The sequence below is a fragment of the Sus scrofa genome, chromosome 12 (assembly GCF_054392235.1).
Source record: "Sus scrofa isolate SSC_HxYL_T2T_F1_AM1 chromosome 12, Sscrofa_HxYL_maternal_Yorkshire_Landrace_v2.0, whole genome shotgun sequence".
In the NCBI taxonomy this organism is placed as follows: Eukaryota; Metazoa; Chordata; class Mammalia; order Artiodactyla; family Suidae; genus Sus; species Sus scrofa.
Genome location: NC_139394.1, coordinates 11794994 through 11822652, shown reverse-complemented (window position 1 = coordinate 11822652; position 27659 = coordinate 11794994). Strand labels below are relative to the sequence as shown.

General features: G+C 50.2%; 2 protein-coding genes across 16 annotated transcripts in view; one reads left to right on the top strand and one right to left on the bottom strand.

The window, feature by feature from the left end:
* Nucleotides 1–10504, top strand: part of ARSG (arylsulfatase G) — a 129636-nt gene extending 119132 nt beyond the window's left edge. For 10 of the 15 annotated variants that reach the window (XM_021066718.2, XM_084983880.1, XM_013989905.3 and 7 more), the window contains 2 exons: nt 3029–3119; nt 8535–10504. In XM_021066718.2, coding sequence (XP_020922377.1) covers nt 3029–3119; nt 8535–8809 — 366 coding nt within the window. In that variant the 3' untranslated portion in view covers nt 8810–10504. Of the gene's footprint in view, nt 1–3028; nt 3120–3213; nt 3478–8534 lie in introns of those variants that run through there. The other 5 variants (XR_014820886.1, XR_014820887.1, XR_014820888.1 and 2 more) reach the window with 2 other exon arrangements.
* WIPI1 (WD repeat domain, phosphoinositide interacting 1) overlaps nt 10425–27659 on the bottom strand; it is a 36698-nt gene continuing 19463 nt past the window's right edge. The window contains 9 exon segments of the mRNA NM_001190294.1: nt 10425–10963; nt 13828–13928; nt 14352–14470; nt 15215–15322; nt 16605–16769; nt 21146–21253; nt 23696–23766; nt 24426–24518; nt 25155–25252. Coding sequence (NP_001177223.1) covers nt 10916–10963; nt 13828–13928; nt 14352–14470; nt 15215–15322; nt 16605–16769; nt 21146–21253; nt 23696–23766; nt 24426–24518; nt 25155–25252 — 911 coding nt within the window. The 3' untranslated portion in view covers nt 10425–10915.

Here is a 27659-nt window from a genome sequence, read left to right as displayed (position 1 = left end):
CAGCTGTGGGGTCTGCGACATTCAAAACCAGTAGCCGCAGACACCATGCTGCAAGTTCCTGCATCTGCTTGGCCTTCTGCTGCCAACCTCGAGCAGTGAGAGATACCGCAGGGAGGGACAGGGGAGCCGGGCGGGGGAGGGCACACAGCTTGGCACCAAGTATCCTACTTTGTGCTTGTCTGGCTCCCAGAAGAAGGCGGAGATTGTAATGTCAAGTCCTCTCTCAGCCCCAGGTTGCCATGGCCAAGTCTGAAAATTGTCAGCCAAGGAAAGGCTTCCTTAATGGCTCTGCATCCATCCAGCCCAAACCAGTCTGGGGCTACATGGGTCTTACAATGCTCGGTAAGTCCCTGGAGGTGGTACTTTGAGGAAACAGAGGCTGGGGCTTAGTCTCTGGAACACGGATCACTTCTCTTAGGGAGAAGGGAGGCCCCTAGTGGTGAAAGATGCTGTCCGGAGTGGTGGCCAGTGGCTGACCACTTTTGGAGAACTGGAGCCGTGAGCTCCCACCTGCTGGGGTCAGAGACCCCTGCTTCTGGGGAAGCTGCATCAACACCAGCCTAACGCAAAGAGACGCCCCCTGCTTGAAGCAAAACAAAACAAAACAAAGCCAACAGGTGAGAAAGACCACTGAGAAGATGCAACATGTTTGCAGAAGATAAAGTTATCTTTGAAATTTGGAGCGAGTGTCCTCTGGAGAGGAAATGTCTTCAGCTGTGATTCATGTGTAAATTCACCAACCTCCTTCCTATGTTGATATAAACAAGAATGCCATAGTCAGTCTGCCCAAAGGGGAAAGAAAGGCATATACAAGTTTTCCAAAGTCCATCCACGCTTCTGAGAGTGAGCCACTTCGCTTCCTCTTGGATTTCGGAAGTGGTGCCTGGTAACGCTGGATAAATATCCTGAACGTGGCAGCCCACCCTTATGGATTTTCTGTTACTGAAACTCAAATAACGTCCGTGATTGGAACCGGCGGACCTTGACTCCCATCTTCTGGGTGTCTGAGGACATCATAGATCAGTTGACAATAGATTTTTCCAAGTCTCCCACTTCCTGCCCTTTCCAGAAGGAAACAAAACAGCCTCCTGCGGTGAGAGGCTTGGCTTCCTGCAGGGTTGGAAGAAGTGAGGGTTTTGAGTTGCGACTTCTTTTCCTGTTTGGAAGAAGCCTGCTGCCATCACACTGGGGGTGGGGTGGGGGTGTACTTGCAGGATTGTCACGAGAGCACGGAAGCAGCAGGTGTGGGAGGAGCCCCACCCTCACTGGCATCCTTTCAGAGCCGGGAAACTTGGGGGGACAGCTGTTTACTGCTGCAACAGATGTTTCTCATTTTTTTTTTTTTTAAAGCTCCATGGAAACTTTGAATCACATAAGCGCCTTTCCAGCGATATATATCGGTCATGATTCATACCAGGGCTGGTCTCACGCTTCCAGCCTCAATCCACCAGCTTACTGAGGATGCTAGTCATTTGTTTTCTACCCAACCTTGCCCTAGGTTAACCGTGTGGCAGGACGATTCTTCCATCCCTGGTGAAGAAGGTTTTCTCACAGTCTGAGTGCAGCAGGATCGCGTCAAAGGCGACCTGCGTCCCGAGGGAAGGCTGAGCGCAGTTCTGGACCAGTCATGCTGAGCCATCCTCTCAGGGATGCCTTTTATGCCAGCTTTGCTCACGTGAGAGGCAAAAAGTCGATTGGAGGGTGCAGAAGCCTTTTGTCCAGGAGGTCTGACGATCCCCTCCCCTTTGCATCAGACGCCCTGGGAATATTTCTAAAAGATGCATGTTCCCAGGCCACTTCTTGAATCTGAGAGGTGGGGCTCAGGCAGGGCGACCTCCTGGGCGAGTGACCTCTGCAGTCACCGAGGGTCTCCCACGGAGAAGGACCCTGCGCTTGTGTTAAAGCACATGTGCTTGAAATTCTTAATTTTTGGATTCGGTTTCTCCCCTCACTTTGCACCGGACCCCGCAGATTCCATGGCTAGTCCTGAGCCTAGGAATTCAGGCAGAGCCGTAACCCACTCGGATTAATTTACTAGCCAAAGGGCTGCTTCACACAGACTCCCTGCATTTGGCTGATTGTGGACCCAGGCCAGTGTCTGTTGGTGTTTGGGGGCTGGGCTGGGGGGCTGGGGGTGGGTTTGGGGGTGTGATGGGGGTGGGACTTCAAGGCTTCTCCAGGGAGATGGAACTCAAAAAGCCTCCCGGGGAGAGAAGCATTATCAGACCCTTTTCATCCCACTTGTCTCACTGTAATTGTTACAATGGTCCTATAAGGACCTTCCCTCCCGCCCAAGGGCAACTTGGCCCACTCCTTCCTACCCCCGCTACTAGGAAAGGTAGGCGCCCCGCTTCTCACCTCCTCCCCTTTGATCAACTTGGCCTACGTCTCCCCCGCCCCCTCTGGAAGAGCTCTTGGGCCCACGCCTTACCCCACCCCTATATGCCCCCAACCAACCAGCAAGTATATACAAAGACCCCATTCTTCCCCAGCCAACCAGCAGGTCCGCAGGTGTATGGCACACCACTCCTTGCCCTCCTTTGTCTTTGGGCTATAACAACAGACACAATCCTGTCTACACCTTGCTTTGAATCTGGAAATTTCTTTTTCCTCCCATGTGCAGAGCCACAACAATGGGGAGCAGGGACCATGACAAAGAAAGGAATGCTGTCCAGGGAGCACCTAGCAGAGTTTTTTTGTGTTTTGTTTTGTTTTGTTAATTGTTTAAATTATAGTTGAATGACAGAGTTCTGTCAGTTCCTGCTGTACAGCAAAGTGACCCAGTCACACATACACAGACATTCTTTTCCGCACAGTCTCTTCCATCATGTTCTGTTACGAGGGATTGGATCGAGTTCCCTGTGCTGTACAGCAGGACCTCATTGCTTAGCCATTCTACATGGAATAGCTTGCATCTACTCACCCCAGACTCCCTGTGCATCCCTCTCCCTCCCCTCTCCCCCTCCCCCTTGGCAACCACAAGTCTAGCAAGATTTCCTTACTCGTAGGCCCTGTCACCCTTTCTCAGGTGCTGTTTCACCCCAACAGTGGGGCGGCCGGAGAGGATGGAGCCCTTGAGACAGTGCGCCTGGAGCGGTACAAGGCCTTCTATGTCACTGGTGAGTTCATGAGCACCCCTCCCCTGCCCCGCGCCCCTGGACTCTCACCCAGGCCTCCAGGAATGACAGTGGGCTGTTCTCCTTCTCCTCTCAGCATCTCTGATGGTGCCACCCCCAAACCCTAGCCCAGCAGAAGGGCTCAGCACCCGAGGGCCCGGCAGGCCCTCTGCACCCGCAAATACGCACACAAGGTCTTTCTGCCTGGATTTCCAGCAAGCTCAGAGCCCGCCTGGATTTCCAGCAAAAGCTCAGAGCGAGACCAGCACATTTACAGCCCTTTTCACAGGAAGAATGTTTCAGCTCGTTGTTGTGCTTTCAATGCCAGTTTGGCTGAACATTAAATGGAAGTTCAGAGATACTTGCAAGTGTCATTTACTTGACAATAGATTGTTTCAGAAAATAGATGCGAGAGGTCTGTTTAGCAAACCGAAGTCTCTCTCCTTCTTGGCTCACCCTGTGACTGGCTTAAATGTATATTTTAGAAACATGATCAGAGTCAGGATGCTTCTGAAAATCTTCCAGTGGGCTCCCTGCTTCCAGCTGAATTCAGACTCCCTCCGTCCTGGGTCCCTCTGCTTTTCTAGTCTTAGCTCTCCAAGAGCAGCAGCCCTCTTCCTCGGTGTCCAGATTAAAATCCCTCTCGGCTTTCAAGGCCACCTGGATCCTGGAATGCTTCGTCTTCTCAGCTGAGGGGCATATGGAGAATGCGACATTCAGCACATGCCGCCGTCTATACCAGTTTTTTAAGGACATGTTTGGTTTCTTCTGGTTGTCCTTATTTTTCTTTGTGGCCACGCCCAAAGCCTGGGGAAGTTCCTGGGCCAGGGATCAAACCCGTGCCATTTATCAGCAGTGATCCGAGCCGCTGCAGTCACTTTGCAGGATCCTTAACCCCCTGCGCCACAGTGGAACTCCTTTTCTAGTAGTTTTGAGCTCTCTAAACTCACAGTCCTGTATGCTCTTTAATCTTTGGTGTCTCGATGTGCTTGGCACAGAATCTTGTACCTTGTGGGAACCCTAAGCCTTTTTTATAATGACTGGAAAACACCCACTTCCCCAAACCCACCACCACCACCACCACCACCACCACCAAAATCTGGGACCTGAGGTGGATTCCAATTTGATTCAGTTATTTAACATTAGAGCTTTCCAAAGAATTATAGAATGAAGAACAGCAATTATTTTCCCTGAGCATGAATAAGTGACCCCAAAGAAAATGTGGCAGAAAAACAAAACAAGCTCTTTGAGCTCATAACTTGAGGGATATTAAAAATGCCACAAGACTCTTTGATTCTCCCAAACCTAACATGCAAACCAGTCAGATATTTGGTATGCTTTCAGATGGAAAGTGTCTAGATTACAGCCTTTCTATTACACTATCTAAGAGGTATGGTTTCTCCAGGCTGAGTTAATTTCAGAAGTCATAACCCTGCCAGAAAGCCCCTGGCACCATATAGCACTGGGATCCTAAACATTACTGTGAAGTCATAGGACTGTTCAAAATGATCACAATCCGATAGGGATGATGATACCCAGCGGAGGTCCGTTCTTCGGAGGAGTCAACAAACTCCCAGGAGAGTTAGCAAGGGGAGACGGGAAATTGCAACAGAGGGGATGAAAGCTGAACAGGATGAAAAAGGATGAGGCCTGGATGTTTCTGCTTCCTCCCTCCCCGCACACTTGTCCTTGAAAAAATCCGCATCCTAATTTCTTTCTTTTTTTTTTTTTTTGACTGCCCCCTGGCAGCATATGGAGTTCCCAGACCAGGGATCAGACCTGATTTGCAGCTGCAACTTATGCCAGAGTTATGGCAACACCAGATCCTTTAAACCCTGTTCCCTGGGACCAGGGATCACACCTGCATTCCGGTGCAGCAGAGACGTTGCGCCACCACAGGAACTCCTTGCATCTTAATTTCTTAAAACTGCTTTTCGGTAAGTGAGATGAATTGACATCTGCTACATTAGATTAGAAAAAGACGTATGTGTCTATCCATGATAAAGATGCGATTTGGGGGGTCATCAACTCGGAGTAGCCTTAAAAGACAACTAGTCTGTTTTGGTGTGTGGCCTAGAATGAAGTGGTCTTACTGTTTTTCTATTTTTAAAAAAGTAACTAAGGGAACCTCTACACACAGTAAAAGGCAGATCTACAGTGCATGATTTGATGAGTTTTTATAAACGTATATATACTTGCTTACGGATCCTCTTAATGCTGTGAATTACACCTATGGGTTTTCAAATATTAAGTCAACTTGACATGTCTGGGTTTTTTGGTTTTTGGCTGCTGCGTGCAGTGGCTTAAAGTGGGATCTCAGCTCTCAGACCAGCGATTGAACCCGGGCCACAGCGGTGAAAACGCTTGAGGGCTAATCGCTACACCACCAGGAAACTCCTAACTTTACATTTCTGGATAAACTCCATTTAGTTGTAATGTATTCTTATTTTTGTACGTTGCTGGCTTGGATTTGCCGAGGTTGTGTCTATGATATTCCTTTCTTGCAGTGTCTGTGTCAGGGTCTGGTATGAGGGCTTTGCTGACCTATGGAGTTAGTTGAGAAGTGTTGCCTTCTCCCGTGTTTCCTGGAAGGGGCTGAGATGATTTCTTCCCTGTTGGATTGAATTCCTCTATGAAGCCATTTGGGCCTGGAGGTTTCTTGATGGAAAAGTTCTTGGTCATAAATTTAATTTCTTTACTAGGTTTAGGGCTATTCTGGTTTTTTTTATTTCTTCTCGTATCAGCTTCGATACATTGCATTTTTAAAAATAATTTCTCCATTGCATCTGAGTTGTCAAAATCTATTGGCCTAAAATTGCTCATACTATTCCCTCACTATCCTTTTGATTCATCTTCTTAATCAACCAAATTTTATCTCTGTTGATTTCCGCTATTATTTCCTGTCCTGATTTCTGCTTTTATTTCTATTTTTCCTTCTTTACTTACTTCAGTTTACTCTCCTTATACTAGTTCCCTAAAGAGGACTTTTAGATAATGAATTTTAACCTTTGATGTTCCAATGTGAACATTTGTAGTCTCAGTTTTCTCTTTAGGCATTACTTTATCTGCATCTCACACATTCTCTGTTTTATTTTCATTATCTAGTTGGTAGTATTTTCTAATATCTTGTCTAATTTCTTCCTGGACCTATAGGTTATTTACAGATTTGTTGCTTAATGTCCAACGTTTGGGGGACCTCCTAGTTCTCTTTGTAATTTCTAATTCAATTTTGCTACGGTCAGAAAATATATTCTGGAAGTTTTCAGTCTTTTGAAATTTACCGAGACCGACTTTATGGCCTTGCAGGTGGTCTGTGTTGGTGAACCTACCATGCGGAAGTGAAGCAAGTGTGTATTTTGCAGTTCTTGTGTATCCTATTCCATACATTTCAGGTCAGTGAAGGTGGCTGATGGTTGTACAGATCACCTGTATTCTTCTGGACTCTTTGTCTAGTTATTCTATCAATTATTGAGCGAGAGGGTCAAGAATCTCCATTTAGGATGTGGATTGTCTGTATTTCCCATTCGTTTTGTCTTCCTTAAAAATCGACTCTTTATTCTTAAGAAACACCCCTTCTTATCTTGGTACTCCATGCCTTAAAGTGTATTTTGTCTAATATTACAGAGACGCCACTCCAGTCCTATGCTTCCTGTTTCTATGATGTATGTATTTTCTTCCCTTTACTTTTAACACAACTGGTTTCATATTTAAATGCGATCTTGTAGACAGCATAGAACAGAGTCTTGCTTTGTCATTCAGTGTGATAGTCTCTGCTTTTCAGCTGGAGAGTTGTGTCCATTTGCCTTGCTCCCTGTAAGATCATTTCTTCTACAAATAGAGGTGGTCTTACTTTTTCCTTCCAGTCTGGATGCCCTTTGTGTCTGGTTCTTGAGTGATGTCTCTGGCGGGAACCTCCAGCATGATGTTGGGGAGAAATGGTGACAGCAGCCCTTCTCGTCTTGCTCTTGATCTTAGGGAGAAAGCGTTCAGTCTTTCATTACCAAGGCTGATGGTAGCTGTGGGTTTCTCACAGCTCCTTTTTATCAGGTTGATGAAGTTCCTTTCTGTTCCGGGTCTGTTGAGTGTTTATATCACGACAGAGAGTTGGATTTTGTCAAATCTTTTTCTGCATCTATTGAGAGGATCTTTTTTTTTTTTTTTTTTTCTTGCGCTTTTGTTCTTTGAGGGGACTGTGTCAAGGCTGTATGATCTACCCTCTCTTCTCTCTCAATGTTTCAGATTTTATCCTGTCCAGGTAGGTTCAGAATGAAAGCTGCATGCTCGGGCAGTGTGGCTTGGGCCCCGACGTGAAGATTGGCTCGGGCGTTATGCTCTCACCTTGCAGGGGAGGGTGTGACAGAAAGCCATCAGCTGGACCATCCTGACCCAGCTGTGATTTTCATAAGGATGCACAACAGTACCGTCAGGGAAGGTCCTCTGTAGGAGGAGCCAGTGGAGGAAAGTCTCTCACATCTTCCTCTTCGCCCAGGCAGTTGGTAAATGTCTGCCTTATTCTTGTTTGCCGGCTAAGAAGCAAGGGAGGGGTTTAGGGTTGCCCGTATTCTGAGGGCTCTACTTTGTCTGAATTCTTTTTGTTTATTCAATTATATTATATTCATTTCTGTCAGAAGCCCTACCTACTTTTTTGTATGGAAAAAGAAGGAAAAAAGTCACCTGAATCATTAACAGCCAGGGATGCTGGCATCCCTCTGAACATTTTCGTCACCCCTCTGTGGGGACTGCCTTACCAGCCAGATTCTAATTCTGACAAGAAACCAAATTGCAACCCGATGTGAAATGACTTACCTCGCCTTCCTGCCTAACTTGCCAAATTGAGTATCCTCTGCCTTCAAGAAATCCATTTGCCAAAAAATTCAAATTTGCTCCCAAAGGGTAGAGGCGAAAGATTTTTTTTTCTTCTTCTTCTTTTTAGGGCCGCACCTGCTGCACATGGAAGTTCCCAGGCTAGGGGTCGAACCAGAGCTATAAGCTGCCAGCCTACGCCACAGCCACAGCAACATCGGATCCAAACCGTGTCTGCGATCTACACCGCAGCTCACAGCAATGCCGGATCCTTAACCCACTGAGTGAGGCCAGGGATCAAGCCCGCATCCTCAGGGAGAGTTAGTTGGGTTCTTAACCCACTGAGCCACAACGGGAACTCCAGTGAATGATGTTTGAGGCCGTGTCCTGCTGGCCCTGAAGGCAAGTCCAAGGAGAAGTTCCAGATCCCTTTGGACAGTCGAGCATCCCTGCCGTGAGTATAAATTCTCAAGGCAACTGCTCTGACAGGGAGCGCAGTCACTGGAATATCCAAGTCCGCTATGTTGGAATTAATTTATAATCCATCATAGCCGTCTTCACGACACAGGGCCCACACTGAGACTGATGGGGTGTCTCTTGTCACCCTCCCTGCAGGTGGAGCCAAAGCCTGTGATGGGAGTGTCGGCCCTGAGCAGCACCACGAGCCTCCCCTTATCTTCAATCTGGACGATGATGCTGCAGAAGCTGCCCCTCTGGAAAGGGGCAGTGCCGAGTACCAGCGGGTGTTGCCCAAGGTCAGAGAGGCTCTTAGAGGTGTCCTTCGGGACATTGCGGACGACCACATCTCCAGAGCTGATTATACGCGGGACCCCTCGGTCACTCCCTGCTGTAATCCCCAGCGAACGGCCTGCCGCTGCCAGGCCGTATAACAGAACTCTCAGGAGATGAGCCAGGCCCGTTCACATCTGAGCTGCAGTTTCCCCCTCTTGGCAGTGATGCCTGCTTTTATGATAAGTCTCAGAATTTTGTTCTGAGGCCACCAGTCTGTGTCCCCTGCTGTCCCTTCCGCATGCTGGTTTAAGAGCACGCTGCACCGAGCTGTAAGCAGAAGCACCTGGGCTTTGGGGTCAGACCAGGTTCAAGACCTAACTTTTGAATGTGGGCAATTATTTAACCTAACTTGCAAGCTGATTTTGAGTATTAAACAGGGGGGACGTGAAAATGCCTGCCTGGAACGTTACATGACACAGAGCGGGCACTCAATACATTTTTTAAAAAATTTTTCCGAGATTGTATTTTATTTATTTTTATTAAAAAAAATTTGTTTTAATAGTTGCACCCACAACATATAGAAGTTCCCAGGCTAGGGGTCAAATCAGAGCTGCAGCTGCCAGCCTACACTGCAGTCACAGCAACACCAGATCCAAGTCACATCTGCTACCTAAGCCTTGGCTTGTGGTAATGCCAGATCCTTAACCTGCTGGGCCACAGTGGGAATGCCACTCAATTCATTTTTTTTTGGCTGCACCTGAGGCGTGTGGAAGTTCCAGGGCCAGGGATGGACCCCAAGCCACAGTAGCAACCCGAGCCTCAGCAGTGACAACATTGACTCCTTAACTGCTGCACCACCAGGGAACTCCAATACTTCTATTTATTTATGTATTGTCTTTTAGGGCCACACTCGCAGCATATGAAAGTTCCCAAACTAAGAGTTGTACTGGAGCTGTAGCTGCTGGCCCACACCACAGCCATAGATAGCAACGCTAGAGCCGAGCTGAGTCTGTGACCTACACCACAGTTCATGGCAACCCCGGATCCCTCGCCCACTGAGAGAGGCCAGGGATCGAACTTGCGTCCTCGTGGATGCTAGTCGGATGCGTTTCCACTGCGGGAACCCCAATACTTTTATTTATTTTATTTTTTTTTATTTTTTTTGTCTTTTTGCTATTTCTGGGGCTGCTCCTGCGGCATATGGAGGTTCCCAGGCTAGGGGTTGAATTGGAGCTGTAGCCGCCGGCCTACGCCAGAGCCACAGCAACGCAGGATCCGAGCCGCGTCTGCAACCTACACCACAGCTCACGGCAACGCCGGATCGTTAACCCACTGAGCAAGGGCAGGGATCGAACCCGCAACCTCATGGTTCCTAGTCGGATTCGTTAACCACTGCGCCACGACGGGAACTCCTACTTTTATTGTTTTTAATGTCCCCAGTTTCGCTGGTCATTTTAGCATAGGTTCATTCCAACTGGTATCTAGAGCAAGGCCTCTCAGTCTTTAACATGCATACAGGTCCCCTGGGAGCTTGTGACAGTGCAGATTCTGACCAGGTGTGCCTGGGATGGGGCCTGAGACCCTGCGTGTCCAGGAAGCTCCCCAGGGATGCAGATTTGACAAAGTTAGGTCTCTTTCCAGGTCTCAGAGCAGAAAAGCCCACAGGCCCTCCCTCCCTCCCCTTTGCTCGGTCAAATGGCTATTTTAAAGTCTCTAGGAGTTCTTCCTGCTTCCTAAAAACCACAAAGAAATGAATTTTTAAAGCCTCAAAAGTGCATTGCCATGGTTTTATTATTAGTGTCCTAAGTGGGACTGAAAGGTAATAAATGATTTATTCTCAATCACTGCAAAAATATTTTGCTTGGCTAAAACAGTCTCTCTATGTATGTCATATACAAGAAATACAGTTCGAAGAGGTCTTCCTGTAAGTACATTTTTACACAGCATACATTTTAAAAAGGATGCCCTTTGAAATATAAACTTCGGGTTAGAGACCAATATGGTTAGTTCGCGTCGACGCTGTGGCTGTAACACACTTTCAATAGTGGGACGTAGATACACCACGTCACCTGTCCCCACCGGCGACCGGGGCTGAGAAGAGCTTGCTGGACAGCGGACCGCGTCCCGTCCCGGGGCTTAAGCAGGCGGCGCCTGGGGTTCCTGCCCCCGTTCCGCTCACACAACCGCACGCCTTTCTTCCACCTTCCTGGTTTCCTCCAAAACCACCTGACAGGGAGGTCCTGATTTCTGAGGCGCGCTGCTCATCATGACTGCTTCGTTTTGCCCTTCTGATTTCCGCGGCACAAGATTATCTACCGAAATCAAAACAGAAGGGCCTTACTCTTTCCGGGAAGGGGCGGTGAGGCAGGCTAAACAGTCGGGGACAGAGCTGGGCCCCAGCGCGGGGGAACGTTCCCATCCGTCTGTCCAGACTGACCCTCACAAATGGCCACAGAAGAGTCACCCGTCTAATTGGCGTGTAGACGGGCATGGCCCAATTTCAGAAAATACTCTTTGTAAAATAAGTGCGTGTGTTGATGTTTATGGTGTGTGTGTGTGTGTGTTTAAAGGCTCATCTCACTTGTAAACACCGATTGCTAAATCACTACGAGTCAGCAAACACCCTTGGAACCAGCTCCCTTCCTCTTGCTCCCAAGAGTGAGACGAGTGTCGGAAAATAGGCAGACTTGTCAGCGTTGGGAGGGTGGGCTTGGGACGGAACCAAAAGCTGCTCCCTTCCTGAATCTTCCTAAGGGACCAGACATGGTCGATTCTCTTTTCTTGCCCTGTTCTTGGAGCAGAGGAAACCCCAAAGAGCTAAGAGTGATCCTACCCGGGGAAGTGTCAGTATATGTCAAAAAGAGGCGATCGCCCAGGGAGCCCTTTGTGAGATGATCCGGGCAAACGGGTACGCGTGTCCTTGACAAGGGATGGGAACCAAGCTGAGGCCCCAAGATCCGTGCAGGGTCCTGGAAGTTTCTGAGGAACATCGGGGAGAGGCGTGGGTTCTGGGCAGGTGTGTGCTAGGCACACCTGTTCTGCACAGACACAGAGACAGGAAGTGTCTGGCATCTCCAGGTGACTTTTCCTGCCAACGAGGGTGTGACCGAGATGGTCCCTGCTTGGAGAAGATCCCACCGGCGCTCAGGCCTCTGACCTTTGCACGGTGAGATGGAGAAGCCCACCTGCCACTGCATCCCTGTCTCTCAGGAACACAGCCCTCCCCTGGCTGGCTGCCTGCAGGGCGGGGGTCTGACAGCTTCAGAGCCCCTTTCACTGGGCTGCTTCAAAACGGCCAGGACCAAGCGACCGCACGAGGGAACTCATTCCATAATGGACCCTCCCTCGGGCAGGGGGCTTTTCTTGAGCATAAATACCCACCCCCCATGCACCATAAACTGACTTTCACTCATTTGGTCCTTAAGAGGGAGACAGGACCACTGGCTCAAACCCGGCTTCCCAGCAGCATATGGGCAAAAAGGACGTTCCACAAATTCTAGTGCTCATTCCTAAGCATCCCTCTCTCTCTTTTTTACTCCCCAAATGATCTGCTCTATGTACCTATTATTCGGTACAGGTGTTTTTTGGCAAGGGATCACCTTCCGAATGCCAACACCTGAAGTATCCGACTCTAAATCTAAAAGGTTGTGAGGTCTACTCTGATTACTGTTAAGATTCTAATGGTCTTTTTATAACAGAAACAGACTTCTGACCCAAATTGCTGAAGTGGAACTTAATGATGGGTCAGACGGCAACCTGTATCCCCAAAGCCTCCGACCTGCTCTGGGTTCCTGGAAGATGCAGCTTCAGGTAAACTACCACCAACTTGAGGGTGGGGGAGAGAAAACCTCCCTATCTGGCTAGTTGGGGCAAGAGAACCCAAAGGCAAAACAACTGGTTTTGGGGGGAGGCCACAAGCCAACGGATGTTTTTAGATGTGTAATTAGTGTTTTTTAAAGCATGACTGCTTTCCACCCGTGAAATATAAACTCACTTGTTGGCACTGTACTTGGCAGTTGGCCTATTAAAAGCCAGAGATGTCAATTGCGAGCTGAGATCACAAACACGCCCTCTTGTCCTACACAGATGGCCCCACGGCAGCTCGTTTTTAAAAAATTTGTTAGATTGTCCCATGGACCTAAGCAGGAAAGAAGCCAGACCCACGCTTCATCCTTTTGCAAGTAGAATCCAACAGATACAAGACAATGACCAGAAGACACACAGCTCAACCTCTGCCCGACGGCCACTTCTCTCTGCCTCCGGGAAGGACACTCGGTTGACCTCCCAAGTCTTGGCCTAAGCATGGGCTTCCATCTCTGAATGATTATTTGGGGGGGGGGTGGTGCTGAGCCTGTGGCATGTGGAAGGTCCCAGGCCAGGGAAGGAACCCATGCCACAGCAGTGACAGCGCCAGATCCCTAACCTGCTGAGCCACCAGGGAACTCCTCTAAATGGTCTCCAGGGGACTGTCTGGGCTGTTCTCTAACTGCAGCTCACAAGAGGGGTCTACCTGTTGCTCTGAACGGAAGCTCAAAGGACGGGAAGCCGAGGAGAGGCCCTGGCAGCCAGCTGGGGGCACAAGCTTCTCTTGACACCGGGACGCCGGAAGGGGCCGAACCCAGTGCCCCGCTACCCCTGGGGCCCTGGGGGTCAGAACAGCTGGAGCAGGACACCAGGCAGACCCACTAGAGGAGGCCAGAGGGCTCTGTGCCGCCGCTTGCTCTCCGCGTGGGTGTTACTGGTCAGGGGTTCAGAGCCGGGGAAGCGGGGGCAGCCCCGTTGGATCCTTCCCCTCTAGCACAGGGACAGCAACACCCTGCTAGAGCACCTCCGGAGCCGAGGGAAAAGGAGTTGACATACACAGGCACGTCCCCACCTTGTGAGTGGCAGAGACAGGGCTAAAGAAGCAAAGTCAAGGCCGCCGGGCCTCTGAGTGCAGTGAGGCCGCCGGGACTCCCCAGATTAGTACTCGGTTATTCCACCGCAGGGCGGTCAGGTGGGCTGGCCTGCGGGGTCTGGAGCACGCGGCACCACAGACTCTACGGCTTTGCGGCTATCAGAGAGGAGGATTAGTTGTTACGGACGCGGTAACAGGGAGAGGGGCTTCGCCCCGTGCCCCAGGGGAAGGGGTCCCAGCACACAGCCTGAGCCGCCCTTAAGGATTCCTGATGCTCACAGGGGGGAATTCATTCTCATCATCAAGACACACTGGTCCCGTCGCAAACTCGTGTTCGGGAATAACCTCTCCTCGGAGCGCCCCGCCGTCCTCGGAATAACCTGGAAACCAATACGGCGACGTGGTGAGAGAAGCCACAGGGTGACCCCAGGGCCCAGCCTCAGCAAAGCGAGAATCCGGGGAAACCACGGAGGCCGCCTCTGCCTCTCACCGGGGCACACGGTGCTCCGGATGAGCCCAAATCCCCCCCATTTACGATCCCTAAGCCTCTGCACAGCTGGTCTCACCCGCCCTTCCACCCAGCACCTCAAACGTTCCACCCGAGGGCAAATCCTCCAGGAGGCAAAGGGTTGATGCTGCTTGTTAGGGAGATGACCACTGGGGGCCATGCCTGCCAGGTTTAGGGACCTGAGTTAAGAGGTTACTCCCAGGGCGTCACCTGGGAGGGAATAAACGGTGCAGGGAGAGCAGCGGTGACAGGAGCAGGAGGCTGCTGTCACAGGTTCCCACCCCCACCCGCTCACCTGGCACCGTGGAGGCCGAAGACGGGCTTGGTCTGGCTACAGTGGCGGCGTAAGACTGAGGTAATGAAGGTTTGAGGTCATTTTCTTTATTCTCTTCGGTGGTTCCTGAGCCAAGCAAGCTAGTTGCCCCGATGAAGAGGGAAAGGAGGAGAAAGAGAAAGATCATCACACACCTAGGGCACTGCCAAGAGGACAAGCACGAGGGGAGTTCCCGTTGCGGCACAGCAGAAGTGAGCCTGGACTAGCATCCACGAGGATATGGGTTTGAGCCCTCGTCTCAGTGGGTTAAGGATCTGGCGTTGCCATGAGCTGTGGCGTAGGTCACAGACGCAGCTCAGACCCTGTGTGGCTGTGGCTGTGGTGGAGGCCGGCAGCTGCAGCTCCGATTCGACCTCTAGCCTGGAAACTTCCATGTGCCGTGGGTGGGGCCCTAAAAGAGGAAAAGCAAAAGCATTAGGAAGTGCATGCTTGGCCTCTTGAGTTGAAGGTGTGGGGCCTCTCGGTTCCCTGCCAGGTTGGGGTGCACCCAAGGGACCTTACATTTCGAGGGTCAACCACGACACTTCACGTCTAATGAAGGAAGACTGGTCCTTCATGCTTCCTGGCACAGCTGGGGAGGACACTAAATAGGCCCCCCAGGGGAGCTCCAGGTGAGGGGACAGTAGCAGCTCATGGTCTCCTGTCTGCCCTCTGTCACAGGGGGAGAGGATGCCCAAAGTGAGCCCAGGGGCTGGCCACCACCAGGACGGGTCGTGAAGGAGAAAGGAAAAGCGAGGCCGAGGCTCCCGCGGTTCTTGGCGAGGGGGCAACGGGGCCGGACCGGCTCTTTGAAAGGCTGGCTTTCCGAAAACTCATCTCTTCACCTGTGGGTCTTGATTAGGACACAGTCTCCTCCGTCCTGAGGGTCCAAATTGTAGATGTACAGGTGTCCATCGGAGGATGCGACCAAGAGCCTGGGCAATTTCTGGATCCTACGAGCCAAGAGAAACACGTGCTGTGATTACAACAAACATGGGCTTCAGACCAGCTTCAAGGGACAAAGCCCCACTCCCCTGGGCGTCACCAACTTCTCGTGCCACAGCCCGCCGACCCCAGAGTCTGGGTGTCTGGCTGTTTGTTTGCCTTGCATCCCAGGGGCCTGCCTTGAGGATCATTTCCTGTTTGCACAGGATCCTGTGGCTGAGATAAGATGATGCGCGCACCCCCTGCAATTCTGTGAAATTCTCCTGCCGACAAGAACATCAGCCTAGTCTCCACCTTACGTGTGTCTCTGCTTTTAACGGCGACAGGAAGGAAGCGAGAGCAAAACTGGCTCCCATCTCTGCTGGCGAGTTTTACGAAATGTTTCAAATGTTCAACTTTAAGAAATGATTTTAGGAGTTCCTGTTGTGGCTCAGCAGAATCAAATCTGACTAGCGTCCATGAGGACTCAGGTTCGACCCCTGGCCTCACTCAGTGGGTTAAGGATCCGGTGTTGCCATGAGCTGTGGTATGGGTGGCAGATGCAGCTCGGATCTGATGTTGCTGTGGCTATGGCATAGGCTGGCAGCTACAGCTGCAATTTGACCCCTAGCCTGGGAATCTCCATATGCCACGGGTGTTGCCCTAAAAAGACACAAAAAAGAAAAATGCTATTAAACATCTAAGGTAAACCATCTGTCGACCCCATAGATGTCGGAACCTAGACTTTGGAACTAGAGCCTTTTTACATAAAGACTTTTATTGTTATTATTATTATTATTATTTGCTTTTTAGGGCCGCACCTGTGGCATACGGAAGTTTCCAGGCTAGGGATTGAATCACAACTGTAGCCGCCAGCCTACACCACAGCCACAGCAATGCAGGATCCAAGCCACCTCCGTGACCTATACCACAGCTCACGGCAACTCCGGATCCCAGACCCACAGAGCCAGGCCAGGTATGGAACCCACATCCTCATGGATACTAGTCGGGTTCCTTACTGCTGAGCCACAAAGGGAACTCCTAGAGACTTTTTACTTAGCTCCGTGGGACCTGTTTCCAACAGCGTCACTGTAACCAGCTTCCACCTGCCACCTGAGAAATGGTCCAACCACACGGGGGAAAAGCAGCTGCGGGCTGACGGCAGAGGGTCTGACTTTGCCCACCCTGCCTGGCTGTCGTCTCCCCTTGGCTTTCTTGAAAAAGCGTTTGCGTGTCTGGGGAATTGTGTGCTTTGGGAAAACTCATCTCTAGCGGTTCCTGCGTGCGGAGAGTGGGTGGCGCGGTACGTACGTGGACAGCGTGCAGATGTTCCTCTGCCCGGAGAAGTGCAGACGCCCGGTGGCAAAGGCCCGGTCCTGGTTCATCATGTCGGACACCTGGGCGGGGAGGTAGTTGGACGCGGCCAGGAACATCTTCCCCATGTAGCCGCTCCAGGTGGAAGGCTCCTCCGGCCGGCTGGGGGCGCAACACACAGGCGAGGATGAGACCGAGCGGCCGGCCCGGCAGCCGTCCAGCAGTCTCGGCGCCCAAACCGCGCTCCCCTCCCCGGGAAGGCACTGTGCCTGGGCGGAATGTTCTGCCCACTGGAACGACCCGGGACATGGCATTCCGGCAGAACCCGGAGGGCGTCGAGGGCTTGTCTGTCCCTCGGCAGGGCCATTGCGAAGCTGTTAAGAGGTTCCCAGTGCTACCGCCTCCCTACATTAAGAAAGCTCTATCTGATGGTTGGCCTGATGTCTAGATTTCTAAAAGGGGACTAAGCGCGAGTGAGGGAGATGGAATCAGGCCCTGGACCCTGTAAAATCAGCCCCAGCCTGTTCTGGGCTCACGGAAGAACAGGCCGGTCTGAGTCGTGAGCCCTCCCGGGCCAGACTGCGTGGGAGGCGAACCTCCGGGCAAGACACTTTGGACGGTATTTGATTTCAGCCCTGGAGCCACCGGGTACCGGCCATCAGGAAGGCGGAGGTACTTCAGAGGGAGCTGGTGCGCCCCCTGCAGTCACCCCAGTCTCCACCAGACAAAGCAGATGACCGCTCCTCTCAGCAGGGAGAACAGAGGGGGCGCACCCACCCACCCCAGGGTGCGCTCCAGGCCTGCAGCCCTCGAGGACCAGGGCGGCAACTGCGGAGAAGGCCGCTTGCCTGCGGGATTGATCCTGGTGGCGAAAACACACTGCAGCTCCGAAGCGCTGGTATTTATTTCTCACTGTTACCAACTGGCCGGATGGTCTCCGGACAAACCTCTTTGCGTCGGGATGCTCCCATCTGATGAGCCTTTCCAGGCCTTCTGTTGTGGTCCTAGGGTCCTGAGCACCCTGGACACACCTTCCTGCGGGCCCTGGAGCACGGCACTGAGGGTGGGACCTACATAGAAGTACCGCCCCCAGGTCCTGCCCTCAGGGTGGAAACACGGGTTCATAACGGGAGCAGCTAATGGGGGGGGGGGTGCGGGTTTCACTGGCGGAATGCAGGCAGTGGGACTCCAGGACCACAGGGGAAGGAGGGCTGGGTGACAGTTCCTTCACCTCTCGTTTCCCACTGTCCTCACTGGGGAAAGTGGGGACAGTCACGGTCACCTGCCTGTAAGAAGGGCTGGTGCAAGGAAAATGCCAGCTTATAAAATGGTGTCTCTAGAAAACTATACACAGAACTACCACATGACCCAGCAATCCCACTCTTGGGCATATATCTGGACAAAACTTTCCTTGAAAAAGACACATACACCCGCATGTTCACTGCAGCACTATTCACAATCGCCAAGACATGGAAACAACCCAAATGTCCATCGACAGATGATTGGATTAGGAAGATGTGGTATACATACATAATGGAATACTACTCAGCCATCAAAAAGAATGAAATAATGCCATTTGCAGCAACATGGATGGAATTAGAGACCCTCACACTGAGTGAAGTAAGTCAGAAAGAGAAAGACAAATACCATATAGTATCATTTATATCTGGAATCTAATAAACAGCACAAATGAACCTTTCCATAGAAAAGAAAATCACGGACTTGGAGAATAGATTTGTGGTTGCCAAGGGGGAAGGGGAGGGAGTAGGAGGATGGAGTGCTTGGGGTTAATTGATGCAGACTATTGCCTTTGGAATGGATTAGGAATGAGATCCTGCCGTGTAGCACTGGGAACTATGTCTGGTCACTTATGATGGATCATGATAATGTGAGAAAAAAGAATGCATACATGTATGTGTAACTGGGTCACCATGCTGTACAGTAGAAAATTGACAGAACACTGTAAACCAGGTATAATAGAAAAAAATAAAAATCATTATATAAATAAAATAAAATGGTGTCTCTGAGGTGAAATGATTGAAGAGAGTTTGGGGGGGGGATTGTCGTAGGGCTGGGCTCTGAGGCAGGTCTGACTTAGAGCCGGTGGAGGGTGGGGGGCACGTCAGATGTCCCTGCAGATGTGCAGTGCATGCAATGACAACCCACGCACTGGCACCCACCCGCTACAGTGGGCGGAGCTCCTGGGAGTGGCCTCAAGATTCCACGCCCTGGCCCTTGGAGCCTGTGATGGTAGAGAGACTGCAGTCCAGGGCCCAGGTGACATCGGTGGGGAGAGGATCCAGGTGGGTTTGGTCAATCATACGGGCCCTAAAAGCAGAGAGCTCTCTCCAGCGAGAGGCAGAAGGGAAATTCAGAAAAGTCAAGAGCCTTAGAAGGAATCAATGTGACCTTGCTGGTTTGAAGGCCACAGGAGGCGCGCAGAACTGAGAGCCACCAAGGAAATAGGAACTTCACTCCTGGAGCTGCGAGGACCCAAGTTCTCACCAACAACAGGGACGAGCAGGGAGAGGAAGGACTGAGTCCAATGAGAATGTGGCGGGCTGACACCTGCACATCAGCCTCGAGGGTCCCTGAGCAGGGAACGGAGCAGGTGCCATCCTGGATGACTGACTGACTGGCAGGACGTGAGGCAGCCAACATGTGCAGCTTTAAGCTCCTAAGTCCGGGGTGATTTGTTACTGCAGCAGCAGGAAGCGGACACACACCATGGGCTGCAATCTAACACACGCTTTATACCCGTGGACTGCACTCTTCTCTCAGGCACAGTCATCAGTCCGGGTTGCGCGGGCACGCGGTGCTGGGTAACGGCTGTGACTGACACAGGCAAACCTCACAGATACCGAGCTAGGTCCAGGTCGTCACAATCAAGCAAGTGTTGCAATAAAGTGTGTCACACACTTTTGTTTTCCCCGTGCATGTAAAAGCGATGTTTACACTACATCGCAGCCCATTAAATTTGCAGTGGCATCATGTCTTAAACACAATGTACATCCCTTAATAAAAAAAAAATGCTTCATCAGAGTTTCTGCTGTAGCACAGTAGGTTGAGAATACAACTGCAGCAGCTGGGGGTGCAGCGAAGGCTCAGGTTCTGTCCCCTGCACAGTGGGTTAAGGGTCTGACGCTGCCACAACTTCAGCTCAGATTCAGTCCCTGGCCCGGGAACAACTTACATATGCTGTGGGTAGGGTAAAAAAAAAAAAAAAAAAAAAAAAAAAAAAAAAAAAAAAAGCTTCGTTGCTAAAAAATGCTGACCATCATCTGAGCCTTCAGCAAGTCGTAACTTTCGTGCAGTGGTGACATCAAAGGTCACTGATCACAGGTCACCATAACAAGTATCACAATAATGAAAAAGTTTGAAATATTACGAGAATGACCAAAATGTGGCACAGAGACATGAAGGGAGCAAATGCTATTGGAAAAATGGCGTCAGTGGACTTGCTTGGGGCAGAGTTGCCACGAACCTTCAATTTGTAAGAAACACACACACACAAAAAACCCTTAGTGTCTGTGAAGCACAGTATAGCCCATTCTCATGAAGCCTGTATTTATAGTGAGCTTGGCTAACACTTCTAGACGTTTACTCTGTGCTAGGCTTTCAGTCAAGGAACTCCTAATAAACCTAAGATGCACATATGATTATTATTTTATGTCTTGCAGATAAGGAAACGGAAGTAGAGAAGATAAAATCACCTGCAGCTCAGAAGGGGCAGAGCCAGGCTGAGAAGTCAGGAGGGCAGCCCCAGGTTTTGTGCAGCCATGCATTAGCCCTGAGCCGTTGCTGACATGCACTCACCAGGAGGGTGAAGACATAACAACCTAAGTCAAGTCCATGGCGTTGAAAAGGAGAAGGAATCATGTATGTTGGCAGGATAACCAGGACCCGACTCCTGTAGTCTGTATTTTTTCTTTTTCAACTTCACTATTATTTTGTTTTAATTTTTTATTTTTAGGGCCTCACCTGCAGCATCTGGAAGTTCCCAAGAAAGGGATCAAAATGGAGCTGCAGCTGCCAGCCTATGCCACAGCCACGACCACACTGGATCTTTAACCCACTGAGTGAGGCCACGGATTGAACCTGCATCCTCACGGACACAATGTGGGGTTCTTAACTTGCTGAGCCGCAAAAAGAACACCTGCTGTTTTTAAATTTTTTTTTAATTTTTTTTTTTAAAGGAGTTCCCATTGTGGTGCGGTGGAAACGAATCTAACTAGGAACCATGACGTTGCAGATTCGATCCCTGGCCTCGCTCAGTGGGTTAAGGATCCAGCGTTGCCATGAGCTATGGTGTAGGTCGAAGATATAGCTTGGATCTGGCGTTGCTGAGGCTCTGGCGTAGGCTGGCAGCTGTAGCCTGGGAACTTCCATATGCTGTGGGCGTGGCCTTAAAAAGCAAAAAAAAAAAAAAAAAAAAAAAAAATTGTTTTGCTTTGTTTTGTTGGAGTTCCCTGGTAGCCTAGTGGTTGGGATCCGACTCCTAGGTCTAATGAGCGTGTCACATCTGGCGCTGTGCCTACCTGTTGGTGAGGTGTTCCAGCTTGAAGATGTGCACAGTTTCTGTGTTGCTTGAGGCACAGAGGAACTGGGAATCCATACTGAAAACCAGAGAGCTGATGGTCACATACCTAGAAACACAGCAACGCGTGGACAGATGAGCCCGGGGAAAGGAGTGGGAGAGGGTTGCCCTATAGTTAAAAAATCAGCTCGATGAAAAAAAACGCACATGCATCTTGGAGAGTCTAGGTACAGGCAGACCTCACTTTACTGGGCTTTGCCTTATTATGCTTCGCAGATGCTGCGTTTTTTACAGATTGACGGTTTGTGGCAACTCTGCCTCGAGGAAGACCATGGGCATGATTTTTCCAACAGTATCCGCTCCCTTCGTGTCTCTGAGTCACATTTTGGTCATTCTCACAATATTTCAGACTTTTCCATTATTACTATATTTGTTATGGTGACCTGTGAGCAGTGATCTTTGATGTGAGCAATGCAAAAAGATTACGACTTACTGAAGGCTCAGATGATGGCCTGATTTTTTTTTTTTTTTTTTTAGCAATAAGACATTTTTAAATTAAGGGATGCACACTGGGTTTTTTAGACATAATGCGGTTGCACACTTAACAGACTGCAGTCTAGTGGAAACATCACTTTTATATGTACTGGGACACCCAAAAATGTGTGTGACTTGCTTTATTGTGATACTTGCTTTATTGGGGGGGTCTGGAAGTGAACCCACAGTATCTCGGAGGTTGGCCTGTATTCTAAAATCCCTTCAATACTGTATCATCCCTGTTTTCAAATTAATGTTGGAAATATTCTTACTGGTTTGTTGCTCCAGAGAGAAGAAACAAAGCATTGCTCCTTCCTGTCATGTTGGAAGTTTTCCATCTGCAAGCCATGGGATCCCAGCCCGTCATACTTTTTTATTCCACGCAAGAAAATCAGAAATTATTTTTGGGAGTTCTCTTGAGGTGTGTCAGGTTAAGGATCTGGCATTGTCATGCACTGCAGTGACTGCCGTGGCTTGGGTTCGATATCTGGCCCAGGAACTTCCACCTGCCTCAGGCCTGGCCAAAAAAACATTTTTTTTAAATACTTTTGGGCTGTGACTCCCTCGCTCATCTCATTTCTCCTTGGCTGGCTGCCCGTGCATACATCAGAAAAGGGCTTTCAGGAGTTCCTATCATGACGCAGTGGAAATGAATCCAACTAGGAACCATGAGATTGCAGGTTCGATCCCTGGCCTTGCTCAGTGGGTTAAGGACCTGGCCTTGCCGTGAGCTGTGGTGTAGGTCGCAGACACGGCTCGGATCTGGCATTGCTGTGGCCCTGTGTAGGCCGTCGGCTACAGCTCTGCTTAGACCCCTAGCCTGGGAACCTCCATATGCCATGGGTGCGGCCCTAAAAAGACAAAAGGCAAAAAAAAAAAAAAGGGGGGGGGGGCTTTCCAGGAACCAGCCTACGTCATTGGTGGGAATGTAAATCTGTGCTGCCGCTATGGAAAACAATATGGAAGTTCCTCCAAAAAACTAAAAATAGAGTTACCATATAATCCAGCAATACCACTCCGGGGCATCTATCCAGAGAAAACCATAATTCGAAAAGATACATGCACCCCAATGTTCACTGCAGCACTATTTACAGCAGCCAAGACATGGAAGCAACCTAAATGTCCATCAACAGAGGAGTGGATCAAGAAGATGTGGTACATATATACAATGGAATACTACTCAGTGGTTAAAAAAAAAAAAAAAAAAAAGAATGAAATAATGTCATTTGCAGCAACATAGATGGACCTAGAGATTCTCATACTAAGTGAAGTAGGTCAAAGATAAATACCATCTGATATTGCTTACATGTGGAATCTAAAATATGGCACAAGTGAACTTGTCTATGAAACATAAATTCACAGGCATAGAGAACAGACTTGTGGCTGCCAAGGGAGAGGGGAGAAGGGAGGGCTGGACTGGGAGTTTGGAGTTAGCAGGTGCAAACTCTTATATACAAGAGGAAAAATAACAAGGCTCCTCCAGTACAGCACAGGGAATTATAGTCAATACCCTGTGATTAACCATAATGAAAAATAATATTAAAAAGAATTTACATATACGTGTAATGGAATCACTTTTGCTGTACAGCAGAAATTAACACAACATTGTAAATCAATTATACTACAATTAAAAAAAAGGGGGCTCTCCAGGCTGAAGGCCCAGGCTAAAAAGCCTCCCCGGGAGTTCTCCTGTGGCACAGCAGCCAGTTAAGGATCCGGTGTTGTCCCTGCAGTGGCCCGGGCTGCTGCTGTGGCGTGGGTTCGATCCCTGGCCAGGGAACTTCCATATGCTTAGGGCATGGCCAAAGGGGGGAAAAAAACAAGTCCTCTCCGCTCTCAGGTGTGCTCAGCACTCAGCGGGGCCTCTAGGTCAGTCACCTGAGGAAGCAGAGTTAGACCCCTGCCTGGGGGGTGCGGGGGGACACAGCCACCCTCGGTCCACTCCCCGATGGCTGCCAGCTGTCCCCTGCAGAACCTCTGGGCGTACGTTCAAGCGGGTTTTCCTGGGCAGACAGACCTTTTCATTCCTCTCCGAAACTCATAGAGCTTTTGCCCTTCGGGTACCGAGAACACCCGGATGACAGTGCCCTGGAAGAGAAAGCAGGTGGGCGTTTCGTCCCGTGAATGGCCACACAGATGTGTCCCTTTAGAGAGGAGCCTGTCCTATTGCTTTTGAACATCTGTCTCGGGAGAGGAAGCACCGAGCATTGCGCCCAGAGGTTTTTGGTTTGTGTCTGTGCCACGTAAACCATTCTGGGGCTGTGAATGGAACACCCTCTGTCTCCCTCTCCCTCCCCTAGCCCAAGGTGCTGTGCGTGTTCCTTCAAAGGGCTCTGGCTTCTAGAATATTCAGTCCCTGCTTGTCAAAAATACACCTGTTTTTCAGGCGTCTGAAATTCAGCTCAGTCACCTGCCCCGACTGCTAGTCATGAGATATCCGGCCTGCCTGCTGAACAGCCATGCATTTTGTGTCTACTGTGTCTTTGAAACACAGCACAGCACCTATCCGGACCCGAGCGGGTGTGCATGCACGTGTCTTAAGACCGTGCGGGTTGGTGCAAAGTTTCTCGTATCCTGCACAGCAGAGGCCTGTGGCCTCTTCATGTAACAAATGCACCAATACACCAAACAAACATGCAGGGGCCCACCAGTCCTCGTATCACCTGTCCCCTCCCATCTGCTCTTTGAGGCCACCTGCAGCCCTCCCCTGCCCTGCGGAGAAGCGCCCCAAACACGGGAGCACTCACCTTCTCCGACGCGCTCGCCAGTTTGGAGCCGGCGGCATTGAAGGCGATGGCAGCCAGTGTCCCCTCATGGGCAGCAATGGTGCAGAGTGTTTTCTGTTGGTGAAAAGGCAGATGGAGATTGATGAGGGGAAGAGAGAAAATGTCTTTCCTCCAGGACACCCTCCGCATGTGCTGGGCTCCGCGTCTCTCTTTCCACCAGCTGTATGTCCTTTCCCTGTGTGTCTTGATCCTGCCTCAAGGGCCGCTCCATTTCTGTCCTTTTTCCTGCCCCCGGGAAGATGGAGGGGCAGCCAGGTGCAAGAGTGATGTCGCAGGGGCTCTCTGGATGCATCTTTGGGCGCCTGGCTTCCTGCAGCAAGCCTGCCCCGCTCCGCAAAGCCTCTGAGAGCAGAGGACAGGAAACGTGAAACAGCTGCACTCTGTCGCAGGCCGTGCCACAGCCCAGCATGACACACTCAGCCCGACGACGGGCCCCAGCTGGCACGAGGTTTCCATTCCACCGCAGGTGTCTGGGCCTGGCCCGCTGCCGGGTGGTTATGCTGACTGATGGCGATGAGGGCAAAGAGCACTACCTTCCCCTCCACACCCGACGGCCGCGGCCACTGCGCACTCGCCGGGTGCTGATTCCACCTGCGCGCCTCACCCCACGCGACCCAGCCTGCCCCTCACCTGTCCCGGACCAGGCGGCCAGGCAGGTGGGCTGGGCTGTCGGGCTCGCTGCCAACTTACCAGGGAGTGTCCATCGTACAGCACAATCTCTCCTGTCGTCAGGCTTCCAGGATAGGCCACGTAAGAATTGGAATGGTTGATAGAGAGGGCGCACAGACCTGGCAGAGGGTAAACCGCAGATGAAAAGCCAAGGTCCATCCGGGAGGCCCGGCCTGGAAAGGGCATCTGAAAACGGTACAACTACAGCGCCACCTGCTGGTGAGGGGAGGAACGGCCTCGCAGGCGGTGACAATTCGCTCTAATCCAAAGACTCCAATATAAAGTACGTTCCCAGGGTAAGACCTCCCTGAGTTGACCCTGACCTTGTCCACCCTTCAGCCAAGAATCCAGAATTTAGGATATTTTGCCTACTCCTCTTCACATGGTACCCAAGGGTCCTTAAATAACATCTTCCATTACAAGGAGGGCAATAAACAATTTACTCTTAACTGAAATAAGTGTTCTTACTGTGAGAGGCTGTGTTGTCTTTCTGCAAGTGATTAAATGCCATTTCAGGTGGAAGGGTGGGGAACTTGGGTGGGTGCAGGGGAGGACCTATTTGGAAATTGCCCCTTTCTGAGCCAAATGTCCTGCCCTGATAAGGGAACTGGGCCCCTTCGGAGGTGGAAATTCATGGACGGTTGCACCTGCGGGAAGATGCTGTGCCTGCCATTGGAACAAACTACAGAAAGAGGGCAATTTGGATTTAAGATGCTCAACAATATTCTGGAAGCGTAAACAGCCAACCCACCTATGCCAGTATTATTTATCAGGGGCTTCAAGGCAGGGAGGAGTCTAATAGCCTTTAAGTAAAGGATTTTCATAGCAATGGTTTAGATCAATAGAGATGAATAATGCAGTATTTATATAGTACTGCATTCAAGGAATCGCCAGAACCAAAAGCATTACCAGATCGGGAACTTCAAGATCAGGAAAGAGACATCTTTTTCAATAAATAAGGTGGCTCTATCTTTGTTACAAGTTAGGATGTTAAGTGGATTTCTCTTAAAAGTATAAGAAAAACTTTAGGTCAGGCTAAAACGTTTCTGACCTAATCAGCTGCAGGTGAAGAACAAGTAAAAGAAGCAAATGTCGAGAACAGGAACCAAGGTCTTAACTCCTGCTCGGGCTTTGTTGAGGACAGAGCCAGGGCTGTGCTCTTAGCATGTGCTAGGAAGCTATGGGAGGAAGGGGACTGAGCCCAGCACCCTTTCTTGTAGGCTCTGGTATCCTGCATCCCTCTTCTTTGGACAAGGTCACCTGGCTTTAGCAGAAACCACTCATACCTTCTCAGCGTTCTCTGGGAACCCCGATTCCCCATCTCAACTGGGGAATTTGCAATCCAAATGCAACTCCAAGAACAGCTAGGCAGGCAGAAGGCGATTGTCTGGTGGGACTGGGGTGGGAAGACGATCAGGAGATTGGGTGGCCTGTGTGATGGGTCCCCAAGGGGCAGTGAGCAGAAGGGATGTTAAGATTGAATGTGGCATCTGCAGAAGGGCTTGACTACTCAACCAAACCAAAAGGTTAGGATCTTACAAATGCAGTGGGCAACTACTGAAGGTTTCTGAGCACATGGGTTTAAAGACAAGCAGTGCTAATCAAAACCACAGTGAGATACCACTTCACACCCACTAGGATGGCGCTAATCAGAAAGATAATTGGGACAGACGGGGTGGTGCCTGGAAGTCAGTCTGGAAGGTCCTCCAAAGGTTAAACACAGAATTATCATATAACCTCAAAAATTCCACTCCTAGGAGTATACCCAAGAGAAAATAAAATGCGCAGCCACATGAACATTGTATATAAATGTTCACAAGAGTCACAAAGCGGAAATAATCCAAATGTCTACCAGCTGATGAATGGATGGATAAAACCTGCAATGGAATAGTATTAGACGCCAAAAAGAAATACCGTCCTGATACATGCTACAGCACGGATAAACCTTGAAGATATTTTGCTGAGTGAAAGAAGCCTGTTCACAAAAGACCATATATGGTATGATTCGACTTATACGAAATGTCCAGAATAGATACATCTATTGAGGGAGAAACAGATTAGGGTTGCCTAGGACTGAAGGCAAGGGGGTGATGGCTAAGACGTGCGGGGGTTTAGGGGGCCCTGATGAAAACGTTCTGAAATGCATCGTGGTGAGGGTTCCCGCTCTTTGAATACACTAAAAGCTACTTTAAACGGGTGAATCGTACAGCATGTGAACTACTTCAAAGCTGTCAGGGGGAGAAAGGCCGTGTTTTAAGAATGTCTTAAATGCAGAAACAGGCAGAGGACATGGAGTCAAGATCCAATCTACCATCCACCGTATAGCACGAGCTGCCTGTGGCCCTTTCAGGCCTGTTTCCTACCCGTGAAACCAGGGGGCCAGGGGGCTCTGGTGACCTAGGGTTCTTTCCAGATTTAACACGCAAAGATCCCACGTCTTTGTTTATATGCTTCCTCCACTGAAATGTCAAGGCCCATCTCTGTGGACGGGAGAAATGGAGGCCTTTGAGCAGAAGGCCTTTCTGA